The sequence below is a fragment of the Terrapene carolina genome, unplaced genomic scaffold (genome assembly GCF_002925995.2).
Source record: "Terrapene carolina triunguis isolate 2854851 unplaced genomic scaffold, T_m_triunguis-2.0 Scaffold68, whole genome shotgun sequence".
NCBI classification, from domain to species: Eukaryota; Metazoa; Chordata; order Testudines; family Emydidae; genus Terrapene; species Terrapene triunguis.
Genome location: NW_020664419.1, coordinates 8,920,692 through 8,942,882, shown reverse-complemented (window position 1 = coordinate 8,942,882; position 22,191 = coordinate 8,920,692). Strand labels below are relative to the sequence as shown.

At 42.2% G+C, this 22,191-nt stretch overlaps 1 protein-coding gene across 7 annotated transcripts in view; it reads right to left on the bottom strand.

Annotated features, from left to right (window-relative positions):
* Positions 1-22,191, bottom strand: part of CELF2 (CUGBP Elav-like family member 2) — a 430,978-nt gene that overhangs the window by 23,736 nt on the left and 385,051 nt on the right. For all 7 annotated transcript variants that reach the window (XM_026648627.1, XM_026648625.1, XM_026648629.1 and 4 more), the window contains one exon: positions 17,333-17,467. In XM_026648627.1, the coding sequence (XP_026504412.1) occupies positions 17,333-17,467 (135 nt within the window). The remainder of the gene's footprint in view (positions 1-17,332; positions 17,468-22,191) is intronic.

The following is a 22,191-nucleotide window of genomic DNA, read 5'->3' as shown; positions in this document are numbered from 1 at the left end:
TTCCGCTCCGGCCGCCCTGGAGGGGGCGGCGGCACGGAGAACCAGAGCGCCCTGCAGGGCAGTCCTCTCCCTTCCCTCCCCACTGACTGGAGCGGAGCCCTCGCGGCAGGCGGCAGGAGGCGGCGCAGCGGGAGGGGCCGTGTGGCAGCGCCCCTGCTGTAGCCCTGGCCGCCCCCTTCTCTCTCTCTCCCTCCCGCTCCCCCCCCCTCCCCCCCCCGCCCGGCCCCCCGCCCCCGCGCTTTGCCGTTCTGGCCGTCCCATTTTTTTGTTTTGTTTTGTTTTTTTTGTTTTGTTTTTGCTTGGGGCGGCCAAAAAGCCAGAGCTGGCCCTGGAGGCCGCTAGGTGCTACTGTAGTGAAAAGAAATAAGAATAATACAAAAGGATGTAGATGTCATTTTTCTAATAAAGTATCTAATAAAGACAGCTCCCCAGTCAGCAATAAAGAAGGAAGGGAAGATGCGCAGTGAGGTGGAAGTAAGGACCAAAAGTTCTTTAAAAATCTAAAAAGGCTAATTCCGGGGAATGGAATTTACAAGTTCCCCCAGAAAGTCCCTTGAGTGAAAAAAATCCTTTAATCCCTCGCTTGGTACAAGAGGGAGGACAAAGCTCAACGAGAGACTGGCTTTAAGGATAATCAAGTGAAGGCAGCGTTCTCCATTGTCATTTTATTCTTGAGCTTGTAAAACAATGGTAACTGGGTCTCTCTCTCTCAAATGTTATGTGAAGGTAATGAATTTTAGTGCTGGCAAAAGCGAGAGACTAAGGACACTGGCCAGAATTTTACATTGTTGGACAGACTCTAAACAAACCTTCCCACTCAGCTGTTATCGGCAACATACCCCGGTCTTTCAGACCCAGCCCTCTCCTGAAGACAGAGACTAATTATTCTGAATTGTGGGCAGTTTCTTATGCAGCATGGGACTGACACCATCCAGCTGGCGTTATTTAGGATCAGTCCTAGCTCTGACCTTAAGCATCCAAACCAACTCCCTCTACATAGCCCCACCAACATAGCCACTGACAGCGACTGGCTGGTTTTCAAGAAGGTGTGACCAACAACGTCACTTCTAATGCATCTGTTAAATGTCTGCCATGTAAGCAACGAGCAACTGAAGTGCAGTGATGCTGTGGTTTATTAAATAAAAATTATAAACATGGGGGTTGGGGGGAGGGGGAGAGGAGGTAACTGGTCGAGTCAATCAAACAGCCCACATAACACTGCATGGTGGGATTTGCGGTAGTATTTCTGTCTGAAATGAGCACACATGACGGATTCTGACTGCATAAGGAACGTTCTAAAAGGGAAGAACAATTAAGCAATGACAGAGGCATCATCTTTATTAGATAATCACAACCCAGGGGCATTAACCAACGACGAGTGTCTCTTATCCCATGGGGTCTAATTATTCTGTGATAATAACCACACCTCTAAGTTTTAATTTATTCCTGTGAAGATTTTTTTTTTGGTGGGGTGAAGCAAATGGGTATATTCAATATTTGTGCTGGAGGAAGATGCAGTTGGCCTTTCAAAAGGGCTCATCAGTATTCTAATCTAACTAGCACATGCAACTGGCATTAAAACGTCTGCCCTTTATGGTGATCTCCAGCAAATCAGAAGATTCACTCCCATCCAAACTGGTGGTGCTATAGTCTGTGTCATGAGTATACGCAGGCATGCACAGATTCAATTCTGTGTCCTGTGGCAACTTTTGGCAAGAGGGTTTTCTTGGGTTGGAGAGGCTGGCTTTCTGTCAGGCTGTCTAATTAACACGCCATTGACGGGCTGAAAGGAAAACTAAAAACGTAAGACTGGTAGGCTGATCTCTGAAGTGCTGCCTGACAGCATGTCAAAGATCAAGATTTTAGTAAATGTAAGTGTTCTACCCACGCTCAGGATAGAACAAAGAGTGAGACAGACACCCCATGGGAAGGGGAACAAATTGCAGGGGAGCAGTAGAGTCACGTAGAAGCAGTGGAGTGACAACATAGGGAGGGGAGACAATGTAATAATAACTCAGGGATGACTCAGAGATACCAGGCCCTCCCTTTCATCGTCATGTCCAGGCTGAGTGACTCCCGTAATGGCTGATCCAGGCTTGAGGAAAAAAAGAGGCCAAGGATGTCTTGCAAGACAACCATCTCCTAGACAGGAGGAAGGGAAAGCAGTAGTAGCTGCCACCTCAGCTTCAAATCTCCTATGTGCAAAGGAGACCAAGGAGGCCTTTTTCAAGCTGACCTTCCCAGCCCAAGCCAAAGCTGTCTTAACATTTTAGCAGGAATGTCTCAATTTCTATCGGAGTTTAGCATAGCTCTTCTAAGGAGCTCTAATCAAAGCTTTGCAAAGGGCTTTCCAAAGATTGATTAACATTTTGTGAGGTGCCGCGAGTACATGCTCTTATGCCCATTTTACAGATGGGAAAATGAAGCACAGAAGGGTGAAGTGACTTGCTTAAGGCTACACAGCAATTCAGTAACAGAGCTGGAAACAGTACCCAGGAGTCCAGAGCCAAAATTTTCAAAAAGCGGAGCCCAAAGTTCGACTCCTAAACCCAAATTTAGACTCCTAAATAGCTGACCTGACTTTCAAAAGTGCAAATAGGATCTCCTGGGTGCTCAGCACCCCCACTCTGTATTTGTCTTGTCTATTTAGACAATATTGTCTCATTGTTTCCTTGTATTCCCCCGTCTGTCTGTATCCATCTGCTGTCTCTTGTCTTATACTTAGATTGGGGAGGGACTGTCTTTTTCTTCTGCATTTGTACAGTACCTAGCATAATGGGGACCTAGTTCATACCTGTGGATCCTAGGTGCTACGATAATAAAAAATAAATAATAATAATGGCCACTTACATAGCAGCCCAAATATGGATTTAGGAGCCAAACTTCTGGCTCCTATTTTTTTTGTTTAAAGCATGGCCCTAGCTCCTAGCCCTGCAAGAACATAATTCCTCACAGTACTCAAAGAAAAGAGGAGAAATCAGAGAACATCCAAGCTGTTGCAGAGATTGTGGAAACATGTACAAGGTGATTATTTTTTGTTGTTTTCTGTTTCACTGACATGTTTTTTCTACCACCATCTCGCTATCTACAGGAAGCCCACTCTGGTAGCAAACATATTGCGTTAAGGCCATGGGAGCCTGGGAGACTATGGAGAGGGAGAGACTGGGAAGAGCAGGTAACATATTGAGCAGGTCTGAAATGGTTACTTCTGTTTTGTTTGAACTGTACTGATCAGCAAAGAGCAGCCTTCGCTGCTGTAAGTTTCATTTTCCTTTCCTACCCTTTGCATAGCAATACATTGTACGTGCTGTACAACGAAAACCTCGACTATGGTCTTGCATGTACCCTACATTTAAGACACCTAGTAGAATCACAAGTAGGGCACACGTACTAGCCTGGATGGAGCAATATCATTTCATGGCGTGCAATAGTTCCAACTGTAATTGGGTAAAAAAAACCCCAAACCCAGAACAAAACAAACAAACAAACCAACCCTACCATGCGAAGACAATGCTGAGCCAGTACTGAAACTTTACACGCCCAGCTTATTCAATGGGGCCAAAGATTGTACCCTGCTTACTATGGGCCCTGCCTTAGGGCTTGTCTACTTGGTGAGTTAGTCCGCATGAAGGAGAGGGGTACATTTAATGTCACGCACTAAGCGGCCGGTGTGGAGGGTTCCCTGGTGCCCATTAACAAAGAGCTGTTTGAAAAGGGACTACATAAACACACAGTAGGGAACTTTTAGCGTGTGCCAGCAGGGTCCACACTGACCAGCTAATGCACGACATGCCAGTGCGGACTAAAATTCACACTCCTCCGTTGCAGACCACAGCACTGCATAGACAAGCCTTTAGCTAAGGTACCGGTGAGCTATACCCAACAATGGAGTTTTAACTTCTCCTTGCAGATGCAGGGCCGCCCAGAGGATTCAGGGGGTGTGGGGCAAAGCGGGGGAGCGGACATACCGGGCGGCGCTCCAAGTCTGCGGCGGCAGGTCCTTCAGTTGCTCCACGTCTTCGGCAGCACCGAAGGACCTGCCGCTGAAATGCCGCCGAAGACCCGGACCGCCGCCGGGTAAGTAAAAAGGCGCCTCTAGCCGGGAAAGGGATTCTTGGCCAGGGCTCGCGGGGCCCCTGTGGGGCCTGGGGCAAATTGCCCCACTTGCCGCTCCCCCTCCCCCGGGCGGCCCTGTGCAGATGTACCATTGGGCTTCTCCAATTATTTTTGTTATTTCAAACTCTTTTGACTTTGGTGGAGCTGCAGTTCAAGGATTTTGGCCCCAGTCTCGCAATGAGCTCTACACAGACAGACCCCAACATAGAGCCCCATTGAAGTCAATATCCGAAGTGCTTATGAGCTTAAGTCAATGCAGCTCTACTTGAGACAGGTCCACCTACATAAAGCTCTTTGTAGGAGCAAGGCCTTGGGTCATAAGGACTTCAGAGCAGGGACCTTTTCTGTGCTAAGCCATAATAATAAATGATGATCATCTTTCCATCATGAAGTGACAGTGTCTGGAGAGAGAGGCTAGACGGTGGTTTTAAGGTAAGCAATTGGTGTACTTGCCACAAGAATGCTTTTCACTTTTGAATGACAGGAGAGGTGGTCCCCATGATTGCAAATGAGAGGAGAGGTGTCCAGGAGACAGTGAGGTAGTCACACAATGAAAAAAATTGAGAACTCCTGGCTGATGTAATTACAATCCAATCGGTGCAGCAGTCTGTGGATTGCGGAGTAGATTCTTGATTGAGCATGCATGGGCAGTGACATGCCGGGGTGTGTATCATTCACCTCTTTACTAGACAAAAAGTTGCAGAAAACTATTTGATTTGATGTGAAATTACACAACCGGTTCCCCTTGTACTGTATATCATTTTGTACAATAATATATCAGTGCCAATTCAATATGGCAATAACACTTTGCACTTAACATAGCACATCTCTTCCAGAGATAGCAACGTGCCTTACAAACCTACAAAGGCAGATAAATATTTCACAGATGTGGCAAAGTCAGGAACAGAACCCAGGTTTCTTAGCACCAAATTCAATCCACTAAGTCACAGTGGATAAAAAACTTTCCATGAACTTGTCCTGTAATATACCACAGACTATCAGGAGATCACAAGCAGTATATCTTTGGGCACAAGGTAGAAATTCCGGGCAGTGGGGGGCAAGCACTGGTGTGGTGAACCATTACTATTAAACTTCTTCCTGTGTGCAGGTTTTATCAAGATTTAAATTAATTCATGACAATTAGCAACTCCAGCCTGTTCTCAGTCAGAGCTTCTTGCAAAGCACGTGGTGTCTGAGGTTGAGTGTCCACCTTCTGTAGCCGAGGTGACAGCAGCACTTGATGATTCTTTGGCAGAAAATGAACCTGAACAAGCCAGCAATATAGCCATGGTTTGTGTCTTACATGCAACATGTACTGATGAGCTTTTTCTTTTCTTTTTTAAATTGAATTTCTTGTGGCTGACCACAGCTGAAAATTATTACAGATTGTGTGGTAGAGACACACTGCCAAAATGTACTGTATTACACAGTGTTACGTGTACACAGCAGGAAATGTACAACCTGAAATGTGCTAACCCACTGGATTTAATATTTTAGGCAGAAGCTAATGTACTATATATCCAAAAAACCCAACGTTTCTTGTGTTGAATTAGATCCTTCAAAACTAGGGTTCAGTTTAAGTTCTATACTCCGATTCCTAAAAAAATTATTTGTCTAACGAGCACAATGCTATACTCTGAAAAAGACAAATGCATTTCTATCCTTTTTATAGCAGCCGGTATTTTTTAAAATCTTGTTCCAGGCATACAGTAGGACACTTCTGCTCTGGCTTAGTGTAAAGAAGAGTTATGCAACCCTGAGGAAACAGAGTCAGATTTTTCTGGGTCAAACCTCATATAATCTTAATAGTGACTCTAAAAAGAGACAAGAAGTTCTGTAGAAAGACCCTTCCTAAAGTTCCAGGAAGAACTCAAACTTATTTATTGGCAAGTTCTGTTGATTTCATTCACCCTACCACTAAATGGCATTTCAGCAACTGAACTTCTTTATGATCCTAGTGACGATGCTACAGCAATACACCCTGCTCTGAGATGAACACACTTTCTAGGAATATGTGCAAAGGAACTAATACATTTTAAGGGACAATTATATTTTATAAACAGACCATTCTGGTTTGTTGATTGCTCGACAGCTCTTATGGGTTCCCCACTTCACCCGTCAGGTCATTATTGTAGCTGTCATTCTCCCAGGTGAGATAGGCTGGGGACATCCTGACTTCAAAGTGGCTCCCTGCCGAGCTCACCACACAGCTCTTTGCAAGATGGGGGCTTTAGTTTCAGAGCTCCTCAGGCCACATTTCATTGGGAGATGTGTAGCCTACTTTTGTGGTGCTATTAAAAACATTAACTATCGGCCAATATTCTCTAACCTGGGTGTCTAAACTTAGGCTCCTAAATCCATCCCCTAATTATCAGAGGTGTTCAGTGCTAATAAATCTGACTGAAGTCAACATGAGCTGTTTGTGGCTTGCAGCCTTTGAGAATCAGGTCACTTAAGTGCCTAAATTATGGATTTAGGCATCAAAGAGTGAAAAAATTCAGACACAAGTCTCACAGTTAAAGGGAATGTTTTGCAGACAAAAATTCTATTTGAAGCCATAGCCTCTTGTACATTAGGAAAATCAAGACCCATTTGCCACTGTAACCCACTGGTCAATGTGTGTTGTGTGTTCACCTCTTCCTGATTCATGGAGAATCTAAGGGTATGTCTTCACTACCAGCTGGATTGGCGGGCAGCGATCGATCCAGCGGGGATCGATTTATCGCGTCTAGTCTAGATCGATCCCCCTCCCCCCAGTGTAGACCAGGCCTAAGAATAGAGTCTTTGCTCTTTAACTCGAGCACCGCACGCTTTCAGCTGTAGAGGCCTCTAATTCAGCCCTTGGTGAGTGAACCAAGATGGCACCCACTGCTTGGTAATAAAATCTTCCCATTAATAAGAAGTAACATAATTATGACTAACATTATTGCATCACACATAGAAAGCGAATTGATCCTATGCAATGCCCATTACAGCAATAATTACACCAGGGATCCGTGCTCCCTATCCATGAAATAATGACTTGCCTCAAAGCGTATCAACAACTGCAACACAAACATCATAATAGTATCAGAGGGGTAGCTGTGTTAGTCTGGATCTGTAAAAAGCGACAAAGAGTCCTGTGGCACCTTATAGACTAACAGACGTATTGGAGCATAAGCTTTCGTGGGTGAATACCCACTTCGTCCACCACATGCGAAACGTTTCACCCACGAAAGCTTATCCTAATAGTACTTAGCTCTTACATGGCACTTTTCAGCTTCAAAGCTTTCACAAACATCAACTAAGACTCCAGAACACCCAGTCAGCAGGTACATGTTATTCTTGTTTTACATATGGGTAAAGCTAGGCAGAGAGATTAAATGACTTGCAAAAGGCCAAATAAAGGGAGACAGTGTCAGAGCTGGGATTAGAACTAAGAAGTTCCTGCCTCTCAGTCCCATGTTCAGACCACTAGATCATACCCTCTATCAGGATTTTCTCTCTCTCTTGTTTCTCTCAAATGTACAAGCCACAACCCAAACCTTACAAAAGAAATCAGTCTAGATTAAAATATACCATAAGAATTTATGTACTTTGGTTACATAAGTGCACAGCAGGGCCGGCTCCAGGCACCAGGCACCCAAGCTGGTGCTTGGGGCGGCACCTGGAGGGGGGCGGCGCGGCTCCGGCCGGCCGGAGGCTTTTTTGCCTGGGGCGGCAAAAAAGCCAGAGCTGGCCCTGGTGCACAGAATATGCCTTTTAAAAACTACTTTATCTGTCAGATCATATTTTTGCCCTAAAAATAATAGCTTAACATTCAAGTGAGTTCCCTCCCCCAAATGTAATGAATGGCTTTTTAAATGATAGTACAATATATTGTACTTGATCATGTTAATTCTATACCAAGACATGTAAGTGGTTAACTTGTATTGAAGTGGAAGAGAAAGCTGCTGCGTTTTAAACGGATTTGTTCCAGCGTGAACCATCTACCTTGATTCATTCTTTAGAAAACCGTCAGAGCTTCATATTCACCTACAGGTATGGTTATTTTTGGATCATCCTGGAAGCAAATCATAGACAGCACAGTGGGTGCATTGGCCTATAACAAAATGTCACTGTGGCAGACGTGAACTGCTGATTGGAGAAATAGGTATTGTACTGAAGTGAATAAAAAGAGGAGCTTTTAAAAAGGTCTATTTGAACATTCTTTGCTGCGTCTCTGCTGAGGTATCTTAAATTTTCTGTAAAATGCCTAACGTTTCAACAATTGTGTTCCCAACTTGAATACTTTTAACTAACAAAGGCAATCTTTGTGCTATGTTATTGAGTAGATAAAATAATAAATGTCCTAAGAATCATTTTACTTCATCTTTAAGAAAAATGAACAGAGATGATGTTGGTGCAAATAAAGTATTGACCAATGAACCACAGATACTAACTGTAAGTGACCACCCTGTACTTTTAAGAAGGGAAAGAACAGATTAATTGTAATGGGACTGGCATCAACTGTCCTCATTAAATTGGGTAAGCATTTCTATTCTAACCCCCCATTTTCAGTTGCTTTATAACTTTCAGAAACTTCCTCCTTTGGGGATGAAATTTTCCAGTGTTGGCACCTGCCCAAAAGTAGCTTATTTTGAGTATGGGGATATATATAATTTATTTACTATTCTAATTAAAAATGTTTGCAGCTTTTTTATTTTTATTTTATTTTTATAACAGCTCTACTGCTTAAAATGGATGGGAACAGAAAGTTGAACTTTGGCATGGAAAAAGCACAGTCAAAATTGGTTTTGATTTGAGTGTAATGACCTGTTGAAAATCATATTCTTTGCACACACAATATATTTTGCATAGACACTTCCTTCTAGATTTCAAGTATGCAGGCTGATAAAACCATGTTACCTGAGCATGCAAGGCCAGCTTAGCTGCGTGATGAGGTGAACAGTGAACGAGACAGGGTTTTCAGGGAACTATGCCTCATTCACTGCTCATCTTATATTGTAAAAGCTGCAAACTCCTGCAGAATAAAGTGCAAACTCTGTCAGAATAAAGAGGCTCCTTATAAGGTACAGTATCTGGGATAAGACATTCCAGTGTTGTTTAGCCAAGAAGTTCAACCTTTTGGATTTTACTTTTTGAAAATATATGCATCTTTAAGAAAAAAACAAAACAAAAACACATTTGAGAAAAATGTATTAAAAATTTATCTTAGAATACCCATTGACTTCCGTAAGCACTGAAACTGGCCTCCAGCGAGCATGGATAAGCACTCAAAAGTCAGGAAATGATAAAGTTAAGTTTGTATAGCATCCTTGTAAAGTGAGTGCGAGTCATGTTCCCCTCTAGCAGTTAGTGCACATATAAAACTGCTATGGCTGGGAGCAAATAGAGTTACTCCCTTAGCTCAGGTAGTAGAGGTTTATGCTTTGGGGCTGAAAAGGTCCTGCATTCCAACCTGTAAAATATCTTGTGGAGGGGTAATTACCTTTGCATGTCTAATTATCTGTGCCCCATATGTGCTTATAATACATTCTGTAACCACAGAATCACATACTCTTTCTTGAAAACATTCTATCAGAATTGTTTTCTACAACTTTCGATACATATCGCTAGCATCCTGTAGTACTTTGTGTTACTGGAGTATACTCACAGTCCATGAAGGTCATTTATAGGCAACATACATAGTAAACTATTCTTACACAACATACTGCATATTTACGATAGCGACATAGGACAATTGTGAAAATGTGAGGGAATACAAAGGCTACTTATGTGCACTGCTAAATTAGCTTCTGAGTTAGCTACTTTATCCCCCATGGTACCAGAAAATTGCATTGTGGACATGTATGCAGGTACAATTTGCTGCCTCTTCCCTTCTCTTTGCAGTCACCTGGGAAGGCTGTGCTACTGGCTGTTGAAAAAAATGTATACCATATTATATTTAGGAAATAGTACAGGATCATGTGATTAAAAACTGTATTGTGATGCATATGTGCAAGAGGGCAGAATTAAAGGTGTATGTGAAATCATAAATGTTGTATTTCCTGACTTTTGTGTGCAGCCTAAATGTTCCCGTCTTGTAGTATATTTACTGGAATATAATATCAGTTTATATAATACTGGGGGCTCATATACCATCTTTCACCAGAGATTTTAAAAGTGCTGTGTAAACATTCATTAAACCTAACATCACGAATGTGAGGTAGGTGAACTATATTATCCCTAAGTTTACATGTGGGTAAATCAAGGCAAGCTAAGCGTCACACAGTGAATTGAAGGCAGAGGCCCTGTTCTTGAACATACTTTTGCTAGCGTACCCCCTAGCACCCATGTGGAGTCCTATTGACTTTCCTGGCATTTTGTGCAGGCACTGGGATCTGTGCTAGTGCATCTATTTATAAGATCTAGCCACAGTCTGGAAGAGAATCCAGGATTCCTGATTTCTAGTCCCAAGTTTTAACCATTATAAAATACTGCCTCTCTACACTGATACAGAGTTCCAATCATTTAAAAAAGAAAAGTGTTCCAAACAAGTGGGGGGAAAAAAGAGTGAAGAATTCATTAACTAAATAGGGGTGATTAAAGTAAATAAAAGAAACCATTATCATATCAAAATAAAAGACAAGAACGATGATTAAATGAGGCTTCTAAAGACCCGTGAGAAATTCATGGAAGAGTAATATGCATTTACCTGGTTTTTATTCTTTCATTTTTATCCACTACCATCTAATAATTGCAAAAAACAACAAAAAAACCCCAACAAAAAACAAAAAAAAAAACCAGTTACTCTATAATCATAGGCAATTAAAACTATTTTAATTTTTCCCAAGGCCACTAGACAAAAGAACCTATTTATTGCCTGAGGGGATTTTTTTTTTCTAAAATGAAAGCTTAATCTTTCATATTTTTTTTTAAGCAAAGGCTTTTAAAAAATAATTTCTAACAATGCTGTAGGGAGAGACTTCCATGGATATGCAAAACTGAAAATATAAATTTACAATTATAAAAAAATTAATAGTTTTGGGGATTGCATTGTCTCTGTCCTTTCTGGATTAATATTGTCTGAAGCTTAAAAGAAAGTATTTAGAAAGAGAGAGAATACTTTAAAGTGTTCGGCACAGGGAAGGGAATGACTGTCCATAGAGTGGCGTCAAAGCCATTTAGGAGTTGTACTGGGCTGTGTTTTGAAAGGAGGTGTTTCATATAAATTCAACAGTTAGTATTAGAGGGCCCAGGCCTGCAAGATGCTGATCACCTTTCAAATCCTCTTAAGTCTTCTTGGGGGCCAGCCGCAAAACGTGGCATCCTCAAATATCAGGCAAGATTTTGGTTTGGGGTCATCTCTATGTCTGTGTCCCCATGAGGTGCTGAGTTGATCCAAGTGTGTCTGAGCACGAGCAGAACTCAGTGCAAGTCCAGGGCGCTCTGAACCTCATAGGACCAGGTCTAAAGAGGAGCCCTAATTGAAACACCCATCTTTTGAGGATACCAGATTTTACTGCTAGCTCCAATTTCTAGATGGAACCAAAACCCTGGATCTGAGCATGAAATGAACTTTGAAGGAATAGGGGATAAATCTGGATTTGAATTTTTGTGGTGTTGGACTATTATTAATGGCCTAGTTCAGAAAAGTATATATGTACATACCTATTCAGGACAGCACTTTGACATCAATGGGACTTAAATATCTGCTTAAAGTTAAGCTGTCCTGAATATGGGAGCTTTCCTGAATCAGGGCCTATTAATTTAATGTATTATCTAGAAAGACAGAAACATTTCTTCCTATGCTTACTCTGGGCTTTGTAATCGGACAGTATAATTTACTCCCACTAAACCCAACAAACTGGAGAAAATTAGACCCAAAGTACCCCCATTCCTCTGGAAAAAACCTCCAATACTGAAAGGCAGAGTCAAAAGTTTTCTGCCGATCTATTTCAAGTTTTAATGGAAATACTTTGTGCTACTATGAAAGGCTTTATGGAACTAAATGTATTTTTCATAGAGCAGAGAAGAATCCATGAAGATATTGTTCAGGTTTACAAAATATGTAATAGGGTGAAGAATGTGGAACCAGATAAGAAAGGTTAAATTGAAGGACATTTTAACAATGGTTGGTTAGTTGTGGAGTGCATATGGGCATAAAGAGACTATTAAATATGCACTCAGTGCCACAGTAAGCTTTCAAATGTTGAAAATGGTTTTCCTGTGGCTATTAACTCCAGCTAAGATTTTGAAAAGGGATTTGTGATTTGGGGGTGCCTAACTTGGGGGGTCGGGTGTTCAGCCCTTGTTGAAAATCATCAAGGTGTCACCCAAAATCATGAGTCATTTCTGAAAATCATGGTCTCTGCCACTAAGGGGCTACCACTCCCCCCCATACTGTGTTGCCCCCTAGGAGGTATTTACTCATCCCATCTGAAACATCTGCCTCAGCACATCCCATTCACAGTCATCATCTGAAAACATCTATTTTCCCAGGAGGATTTGCAAGTTCTAACTGTTGGGCCCTTTGCTTTTCAGTGATGGTACAAGTTTTGTTTTCTTACCGCTAACACTCTTTAGTATTTAGTTTTATTGCGTATTTGGGATGTTTGCATAATACAAACAGCGTCCATACAGTACCCTCAGCTTTATACATGAAATTACAGTGAAATAAAAGGCCACCTCCGGCTTCTTCCAAAGCTTCCCCAGGTTTCATAGGGAAGTCTCTGGGCCAGGTGCTCAGCTGGTATAAAACACAACTGAAGCCAGTAAAGCTCTGCTGATTTACACTAGCTGAGAAATGTCCAAACTTCACCTCCTTCCTGGGTGGAGTAATTACTCTGACGCTTAATTCAGGGCTTTAGCATCTGACTCAATAGACGAGCCATGCAATCCTATATAAGGTCTTAAGTCTTCCACGCTTTTCAAGGGAAGTAGAGAAGAGTTAAGATATTTCTTGCCAAATCAGAGAAACTGGAAGAAATCAAAAAATGAAATTTTATCTCAAAAATGCAAAATCAACATAACTTTGGGAAATATAATCTAAAACACTGGCATATGACACGGAGAGAGATAAATGGGAGGAGATGCTCACCACAGATGCTAAGATATAATTGGATAGCTATGTACGTATACGATTTTACAACGTGATATGCTGATCAATATATCCTGCATTATATGAAGCACAAGCACAACTACATAGGTTAGCCTATCTTCCTGTAGCACTGAATTAAATACATTAGCAACACTGCACGCTGTGGTGGGTGCCCCAGTTCAATGAAGGCATAATTACATTGGAGGGGGTCCAGAAAGAGGTGATAAAGATGATTAAGATACTAGTAGAAGCCTGGATATATTCAGACATTCAAAGCTAGTCTTCCCAACACAGCAGAAACCATGCAGTAGTGAACAATCCTTTGGTAGCATTATGGGCTAGATGGCCAAATAGGCCATCCCTAACTTTTAAAATGCTCTGATTGTGGGGGAAAGAATTATTTAGAGTGGCTAATGGAAAAGTGAGATGCAAGCAAATAATTAGGCTGGACACCAGAAAACATTTTCTAACAATAAGGTTAATTAGGCCATTAAATAATACTGGAAGGGAAGTGTAAATATTCCCATCTCTGGAGTTATTCGGGTTAAGCAACACTTGGAAATGCCCTTTAGAACAATCCTATGTTGGCAGCAGTTGGACTATTTGATCTGAGGAGTCTTTTTCATCTCCAAAATGTATAGTGTATAGAATCCTTAAGACAGCTGTTTGTACCACAGACCTCAAGGAGAGTCATTATAGAATTAAGGTTGCCTCTGCAACCTTAATTCAGCCCCTTTGTACATATGCATGATAATACAGTCTTTATTATATTATCACACTATTTTTTCCAGAGGACCCTGTCTCATTCAGTGCACAATATTTTGTTTTCTCCTCATTGTTCACTGTGTGGCCTCATTCCTTATTTACTGCACACTAGTCAAACCCTGCTCCAAATTCAGAATTATTCATTTCCTCACTGACTTTCCTACGGCACTCATCTGGATAGTATTTGAGGGCTTCACAAACATTAATTAATTTAGGTTCACAAAACCCCTGTTGAAGGGTGGTATTATCCCCATCTTACAGATGGGGAACTGATGTACAGAGAAATTAATGTCAAAAGTATCCACTAATTGTGGCATGATTTTTCAGAGCACTTAGCATTATATAACATTTTATCTTTTCAAAGCACAGATCCTATTGACTTCAGTTGCAGCTGTGAATGCTCAGCACTTGTGCATGTCAGACTCCAGGGTCTCAAGTTGAGCACCCAGAACATGATGAAAATACAAATAGTGACCTCCCGTGAAAAGTTTGGTTAAGTGACTTGCCCAGCATCACGTAGTTTGGCAGGGCAGAGATAGAATCCAGTTCTCCGGGGCAGCATTCAACTGCCCTAACCATGAGACTGTCCTTCCTCTTCATGCAGTCCCCTGCCTCATGCACTACACAACTTCCAAGTTCTGCAACAAATAAGGCAAGGGTCCTCAGTATGGAATTTCCTAGCTTTTGAGTGCTTGACTTTGCAACCTTAATGTTCTTTTAACATAGTGTTTTGTTTGTTAATTCCTAGGTTTTTAAAAGAGCAAACTGAACCCCACCCCAGAAATTGCAGCATGTGGCATCATACAGATGCCCACATGGACCATTAGCAGGGTTGGAACCTTTAGATCCACAGCACAGATGTCTGCCAATTGCGCTAACAGAGTTTCTGACAGCAGTGTGAGAAACACACTTTGCCAGTGCATTTCACAGATTTGATGACAGCAGAAAGAATAGTGAGACTCAGGAATCTTGGGTGCCATACCAGGAGGAGAGTGTGTTCCAGAAGTCATCACAAACCCTTCTGTCAGTTCCTCTAAGCTTGACTCCTTCTTTCCCATCCCCTCTAACCTGTCTCTGTCCCAGTCTTGTCTCTTCCCACCCCTTGGCTCCTCGTCCCAGGCCCAGGCCCATTCTCCTTGCCTACCTAGTCTCACCTCAGACCCAGTCTTCCCTTCTAAGGTCCCCATTCAAGTCCCAGTCTTCCTACCCTTCCAGTATCTTTCCTTCCCCACTCCCAGTTTCCTTGCCCAGCCAGTCTAAGTTCCTCCCCACCCCAACTCCTTGTCCAATCCCCACTGGCTCCCAGTCTTAATTTCCCCTCCCCACTCCCCAGTCTTTATCCAGCCAGTCCCTGTTGTCCCCCTCATCTTAGCTCCTGGTCAGATGTGTCTACTCACCTGCACTCGTTCCCAGTCCCAGTTTCCTTGCCCAACCAGTCCCAGTCCCAGTCTCCCCCAAACTTCAAGTCACGGCTTCTTTCTCTTTCCCCACAGTCCCAGTCTCACCAGCCTCCTTGCCCCAATCTATGTCTCCCCTTCCCCCAGTCTAGCTCCTGCCTCCTCTGCATTTGAGTGAGGCGCCTTCCTCCTCCACACTGCCTGGGCTCCAGCAGGGGTGTCATCGAGAGCACAGGAGAGACAGGCTTTCTGCTGTCAGTTCTGATGCCCAACCCCATCCTGGCTGGGAAGTAGTAATTCAAGGGAAAGTCTTTCTAAGCCCTGGGTTGGATCCTGCTCAGTTGCTTTGTGGGAATGGTACATGTGCAGTCTGATGAGCACTAGGAGCTGTATGGGGAGGGAGCATGCTCAGGGAGGATGGAATCTTCAGAGATTTTAGCTGGGTATGTCTATACTTCTGCTGGAGATGTAATTTACAGCTTGGGTAGTCATGAGTGCATTAGCTTTGATCAAGTGCAGAAGTGGAGCCAGCATAGGCAGCAGGAGGGGTTAGCTTCACTGAGTACAATCTGACTTGGATCCTAGGTGCTTACTTGGGTGGCTAGTCCATCCCCCCACCTGTGCCACCATGGCTACACTTCTATTTTTAGCGCACTAGCTCGAGTAAAGCTAGCGTGCATACTTCTATCTGAGCTATACCTCCAGCTCAAGTGATTAAACATACCCTAACAAGTCTCTACTGGGCATGTCTGAACTGAGAGTTTTTTGAATACTTAAACTTGACCAAATTTGGGCAGATTTCCAGGGAAACAGAAACAGACAAATCTCTGACACAAAGGCCTCGCCCCTGACAAATTTCGAGTCCCCACTCCAAAGCCTGGTGTTCTAGAGCTTCCCAAAGTAAAGGTTGCAGAATTTTTTTTTTTAACATTGCAAAACGAAGTACTTCCCCCTAGCTTTATCCTTGGAAATGGCTGCACCATTGTGTCTAACACATTCAGCCTGAGGCAGACACCAGGTATGGAAAAATTCAGTCCAATAGTCTGGTAAAAAGGTAAAAGCCACTGAAAACAGAGTCTTACAATGGAAGTGTTAATAATAATAGGTGGTGTTACAATCTCTTCCTATAACATATGTCAAAGATTGCCGCCCTTGTGGTTGAGCTCAAACCTTCTGCCCCAGATTATTTTATCATGAGGGATGAATATACTTAGAAACAAGATTAAACACAAATGTTCTTTAGTGGCATCTAAAATGATATGAATGTTTTTAGAACCGCCATAAACACACTTCATGATGCAAATTACTACACCCTGAAGCCTTTATATAAAGATAAGGGGTCAGATTCTCAGCTCAGTTACACCAATGTAAATAACTCTACCCTCCACTGGCTTTGGAGATGATGAGGAGTTATTGATTACTGGATTTACACTAGTGTAATGGAGATCAGAATCCAGCAAGATTTTCACTATGCATCTGGTCTTACTTCCATAATTGCCTCTCAGTTACCAGCAGGAGCAATCTCTGAAGGCACCATAGGAAGAAAAAGAAAAGGCAAGAAAAAGAAAAAAGAAAAAAAAAAGAGGGAACAAATTCAGTTTGTCTTTTTTTCTAGCATGAGAGGACTTGGCTCATGTTCTGGATTCTTTCTGAAAAGTTAAATCTCACTGAGTTCCTCATGCAACTAGAGTTTTCTTGTGCCTGCTGGGTGTTGTAAGACTGCAACATGGGCCCTAACCCTGCAGTGAGCTTGGCAGAGCAGACCTATGTGCCCGCATGGAACAACTTGCAAAATCCAGGCTTTAATTAGCTGCTTAAACACACTTTTTTAATTAAAAAATTCTACTAAAAAAAACCCCAAAACCCTCCACACTTTCCATGTGCAAGTTGGTTGGTTTTGGAGGTGATAAACAGATACGGGATCACCATTCTGAGGCTCTCCTTCCAGTCTACTCTTACTGCAGAATCTGAATGGAATGTAATCTACTCTTACCGGGACTTGTGAGCGCTCCCAGCGCACCAGTCGTTGTGGAGAGAGGATTTGCATTGGTGGTGGTAGCTGAGGTTTGGGCGGCGGCTGCTGCGGCTGCTAAAGTTGCCAAATTCTGTAACTGTAAAGCATTCATGCCTGTGCAGAGAACAAAATGCAGCTTCAGCAACAGAGTTAATTAAGAGATTTCCAGTTTAAAAGTTGTATTCATTTTAAAGGAATATAAGACTGGTAAAGGTTGCCAGATTGACAGTCCTACCAGTGATTTAAACCCTCCTTTCATTCCTAGAACAGCTACAGCCTGGGCAGTATAAGCTACCCCCCACTGGCCCCAGCCAATGTGCCTCATATCTGTCTTACAGGTGAGAGGGTGGATGGTTTTGTTGTTACAGCACGGGCTTGCAACTCAGGAAATTTGTGTTTAGTTCCCACCTCCGTCAAAGAGTTGTGGTGTGACAAGTCACTTAATCTCTCTATGTGATAATACTTCTTCCTGACCTCACCGCAGGTGGAGAGAAGGTAAATTAATTATTGCTTGAGAGGTACTCGGATCCTATCAAGTTCAGTCCCCAAGTCCCTTCTTCACTTCTCTACTTAGACTACCGCACAATAACAGCCAATTGTGAGAGCAATTTTTGCCTGAAATTCCTTCTGTCTATTTGGAACTGAATCGAGACCATCAAATTCAGCACGGAACAGCTATCAGACAGTAATGATTTCCAGTCACAATCATTTGGGGCCAGATTTGAACTGGGGACCTCTAGGCAGAATGTTCTGTATCATGTAAGCCATCCAGATTCTCAAAACCACTTGTTAGTTAGTTTATTCAGTACGTTACGAGATGTAGTGAAGGATACATCTACATTTCAGAATGATGTAAAGACCTTCAAGAGAGGGGTAAATTTAAAAAGCATTGCATATTTAGATAAATATGAAATGGAACATCTATTGCAGACAAAGACTAAACAACACTCATACAAAATGGAAGAAGAATGATTAAAGAACAACAATGTGACAAAGAACCTGAAATCTCAATGGGATGCAGCTGCTCAAAGACGAAAATGGTGTACAGAGTGTGTATATATATGGGCATCACAGCTATATACATAGGCATAATTTGTAGGACAAAGAAAGAAATAACGCCTCTTTCCCCCGCCTTGGTTTGGCCACATGTGGGTGTTCTGCATATGCCGTATGAAAAGGACATTGATAAATTAGAGGAAATCCAGAGAAGAATGTCAAAGTAATTAAGCTATGACCATATGAACAGGAGAACTTAATATGAACTTGGAGAAAATGAGAAGAGGGGATATCATAACACTCTACAAGTATTTGAGAGCTAATAAAATAAAAGAGCAGAAGGGATATTTTACAGAGACTGAGAGCACATGGCATAATAAAGAGCAGCAATAGCTTGAAACGAACGCAGGACAGAATTAGGTTAGACATTAGAATGTCTACAAGCAGACTTGTAGAACTGCTCAGCACTCAGAAGTTTCCATTTATCTACCGTGAGAGCCTCTAAATGCTGAGAACTTCTGAAAATCTGGATACTGTATTGAGGTGTCTAATTGAGAATGGAGCTCTTCTGAAAATCGGCCCCAGTTGTGGGTGTCAAGCACTTTTCAATAATGACTCTACCAAAAAAAAAAAAAGAAAGAAGTAGGTGATGGATGATCTTACTAGTAATGTGGCTGAAGAACCATTACTTAGAGGAATCTGGGACCAACATCACATACTTTGAGGGACTAACAGAGGAAAACCTCTCTCATGAGTTCTCATAGAATTTAAGAACTATATAAACCATAAGGTTTTTCTCAATGCCTATCACCTATAATAGTTTACAAGGCACAATACAACATATAACTACTCTAATTACAAGGTACTAATAACCAAGGTAATTAGGTGTAACTACTGTATCCTGTAATCACAGGTCGTCACTGAGTTTGCTCAGCTTTTTAAGCTAGAGGTTTATCATGATTATACATAGCACTCATCACGTTCAAAGTGCTTTAGAAAAATACTTTAAAAACTCTGTAGTTTAATTACATGGAAACTTTATAATTACCAAAGAATTAGGGACGGGCAAACCTGTCTGAAAAAAATAAACAGCCTGAAACACAGCTCTCATCTTCAACCAAGTCTTCTTTCGAAACATGAAAGAATTTGGTGAACTTTTTGAAAAGGTTGAGCCTTGAACGTCTTCGTTTCAGATGGGATAGGACAAGGAAATACTAAAGTATACCAAGACGGGCTTTCCTTGTAGTGTTTCCTCAGAGGCTAAAACTAGGGAATAATGGAAACTTCTTATGAGAGACGGCTCTTGTGAGCTTTCCAACCCAAAGTGGTTTGGCTAGGTACTTTTGAATGCATAGGTTTGATTAAGTGCGGATGCTTGGGGAAGCTTCACATTTTTTTATGCTGATCCATGCCTTTAGGAGCTTGTCCATCACTAAATAATCTGAAATTTTTATGTATATGCTTTTAGGACATTATCCATAGCTGAATACTTGCTCATCAATTGCGGCAATGATAGTGAAGGGATGAATTGGGAGGTATGTTGTCCCTGCTGGAGGCAGGCGCAAGTCCTCTTGGAGAGCAGAGTCACTGCTTATAGTTTTTTACAGCCTGCAACAAACAAGTTGTGCTGTCTGGTATGGAGAAGGAAGTTAGCTATGGTCCCTCCCCATCCTCTACAGTTTCTGATATTAGAGGCCCCCATCTCCTAGCTCTCAGGAAGCACAAGGGTAAAGATTGTGCCTGGCCCTTATGCAGGGGCACAAAAGTAGGGGAGGAAAGAGAGAGAGAAACTTCTAGAATCCTCTTGCTCACACACTTGTGAACTCATATAGGCCACCCACAATCTGCCACTACATGAGGCTGGGTGTGTAAAGTACTTTCTACAATTCTGATTTACACAGAAAGTCTCCAGAGTAGTTCAGCCAGTGGATCACCAAATTTAGAGACAGAGGAGACCTATTAGTTTACTGACTCCATCTCTTTGCAAGGGCGGGAAACATTTTGAAGGATGGGATGTGGGCTCAGGTTTCATTCTGGATTGCTCTTTGGCCCCAATGTGCCCTTCATAAAGTTTCAGGTCCACTAGAAGTCTACACAGCTCAATACCAAGACTCCAGCAAACAATGCAAATCTTCATGGAGGCCACCGTTAATGCCATTCTGTGGTCTGGCTGGTAGAAATACGCAATAAAGCAGCCTCTCTCTCCACTGGACTGGCTGCCGATCAGAAGGAGGTTGCAGTTGAATTATATTTTCTGTGTGGTGATGCTTCCTCGTGGTACTTTTAAACAGTTCACAATTTAGACTGGCAAATAGCGGTGAACAAAGATGCACACAGCAATGCTGAAAAGAATTTTTGGAGATAGCTTCTGACTGGTGGAATCCCACCAATTTCTGCAACATGCACGCAGATTTCTCTGAAACTCGTTTTGTAAGCAAAAAGAATCGGAAACAATTAGCTATTGCTTTCTATTTCGTGGCCAATGAAGAACTACATGGGTGCAAGGCTATGGGAGCTGAGAGACAGCATGTATGCAGTGCTCGAGGGAAACAAAACACAAAGAATTAGAGACAAGGCTAATCGGCAATACCAAAAGCAACAGCTCGCCTTAGCCTGGGGAGCCAGTCTAGCACCCAGGTGGAGGCAAAATGAATGCCCACCTCTCCATCTCACAAAACCTTTTTATAGCACAAAGAAGCAGGTAGACTAGCTTCCTGTGGAAGCAAAGGGAGATCTCCTCCACTAACAGAAGATTTTTCAAACCCAAAAGAATGTTAAGAAGCAAGAAACATACATCAAAGAAGTCCTCTCCCCACCCTGCATGTGTCACTGGAAAAGTGACTACAACACACTGGCCACAAACCAGCTCTTCAGATGTTATGTGGTGTCAGCTATGGGGCCTCCAGAAAAGATCTGTTTCTTGTTGTCATAATGCATCAGAGAAGAAAACCAAAGAATCGAACCGAGTGGAACTCAAGAGTGTGAAAATGTTAATAACAGGCTGAGAACACACCCAGTGCCCAGGGTGCTGTAGAACTGATGAAATCAACAGGCGTATCTCCTCACTCCCATCCCAAAGGCTGACCGCTAAAATACACAAATAATCTATCCTCATCGTTACTATATTCCACATCCTTCAGATGTTTTATCATTGCTGCTGCTCCCTGTTTATTGGCTTTTTCCTTTATGTGAAATATGTCGACATCACAGCTTGCTAGTACAAACTCAGAAAAGGGAACCAAGTACTGTTGATCCTCAAATCCGACAGCCGATTTGGTTACACGGTAGAAGATGATTCCGGTTCAATTAATCTGTAGCCAATGTATAGATTTGGGGATTATTCTGCTGCCTGGCACATTCTATCCTTTCACATGGTCTCCGTTCCTGCAGTCGACGCTTTTCACATCACATAGGTTTTTCAAAACAGCTCCAAACCCCGGACCAAACTTAGACAGAAAGTGATTCAATCCTTTTTATTTGAAACTGCTGCATACTCAGCAACTGTACCTCTCGCTGAAGAAATGCAAACCGCTTAACACTGAAAAACAGCCTCATAGGCATGTAAAAAAAAAAAAAAAAAAGAGTGAAATTCCACCTGCAGGGAGAGAACTCCTGGGTAAGAAAGAACTCTTGATCTTCATGATGGAGAAAATGTTGGGAATTAAAGCAAAATGATTTATAAAGAGCTAGAACCACATTACAATTTGATTCAATTTTTAATAATGTGTATTTACCAATGTGCCATCAGCTTGGCAAATAGTCAGAACTACAAGGAGCACAACTTTCATTTTGTTACTTGGCAAATTAAAAAAAAACAATTAAATTATGTACAAAACAGATGC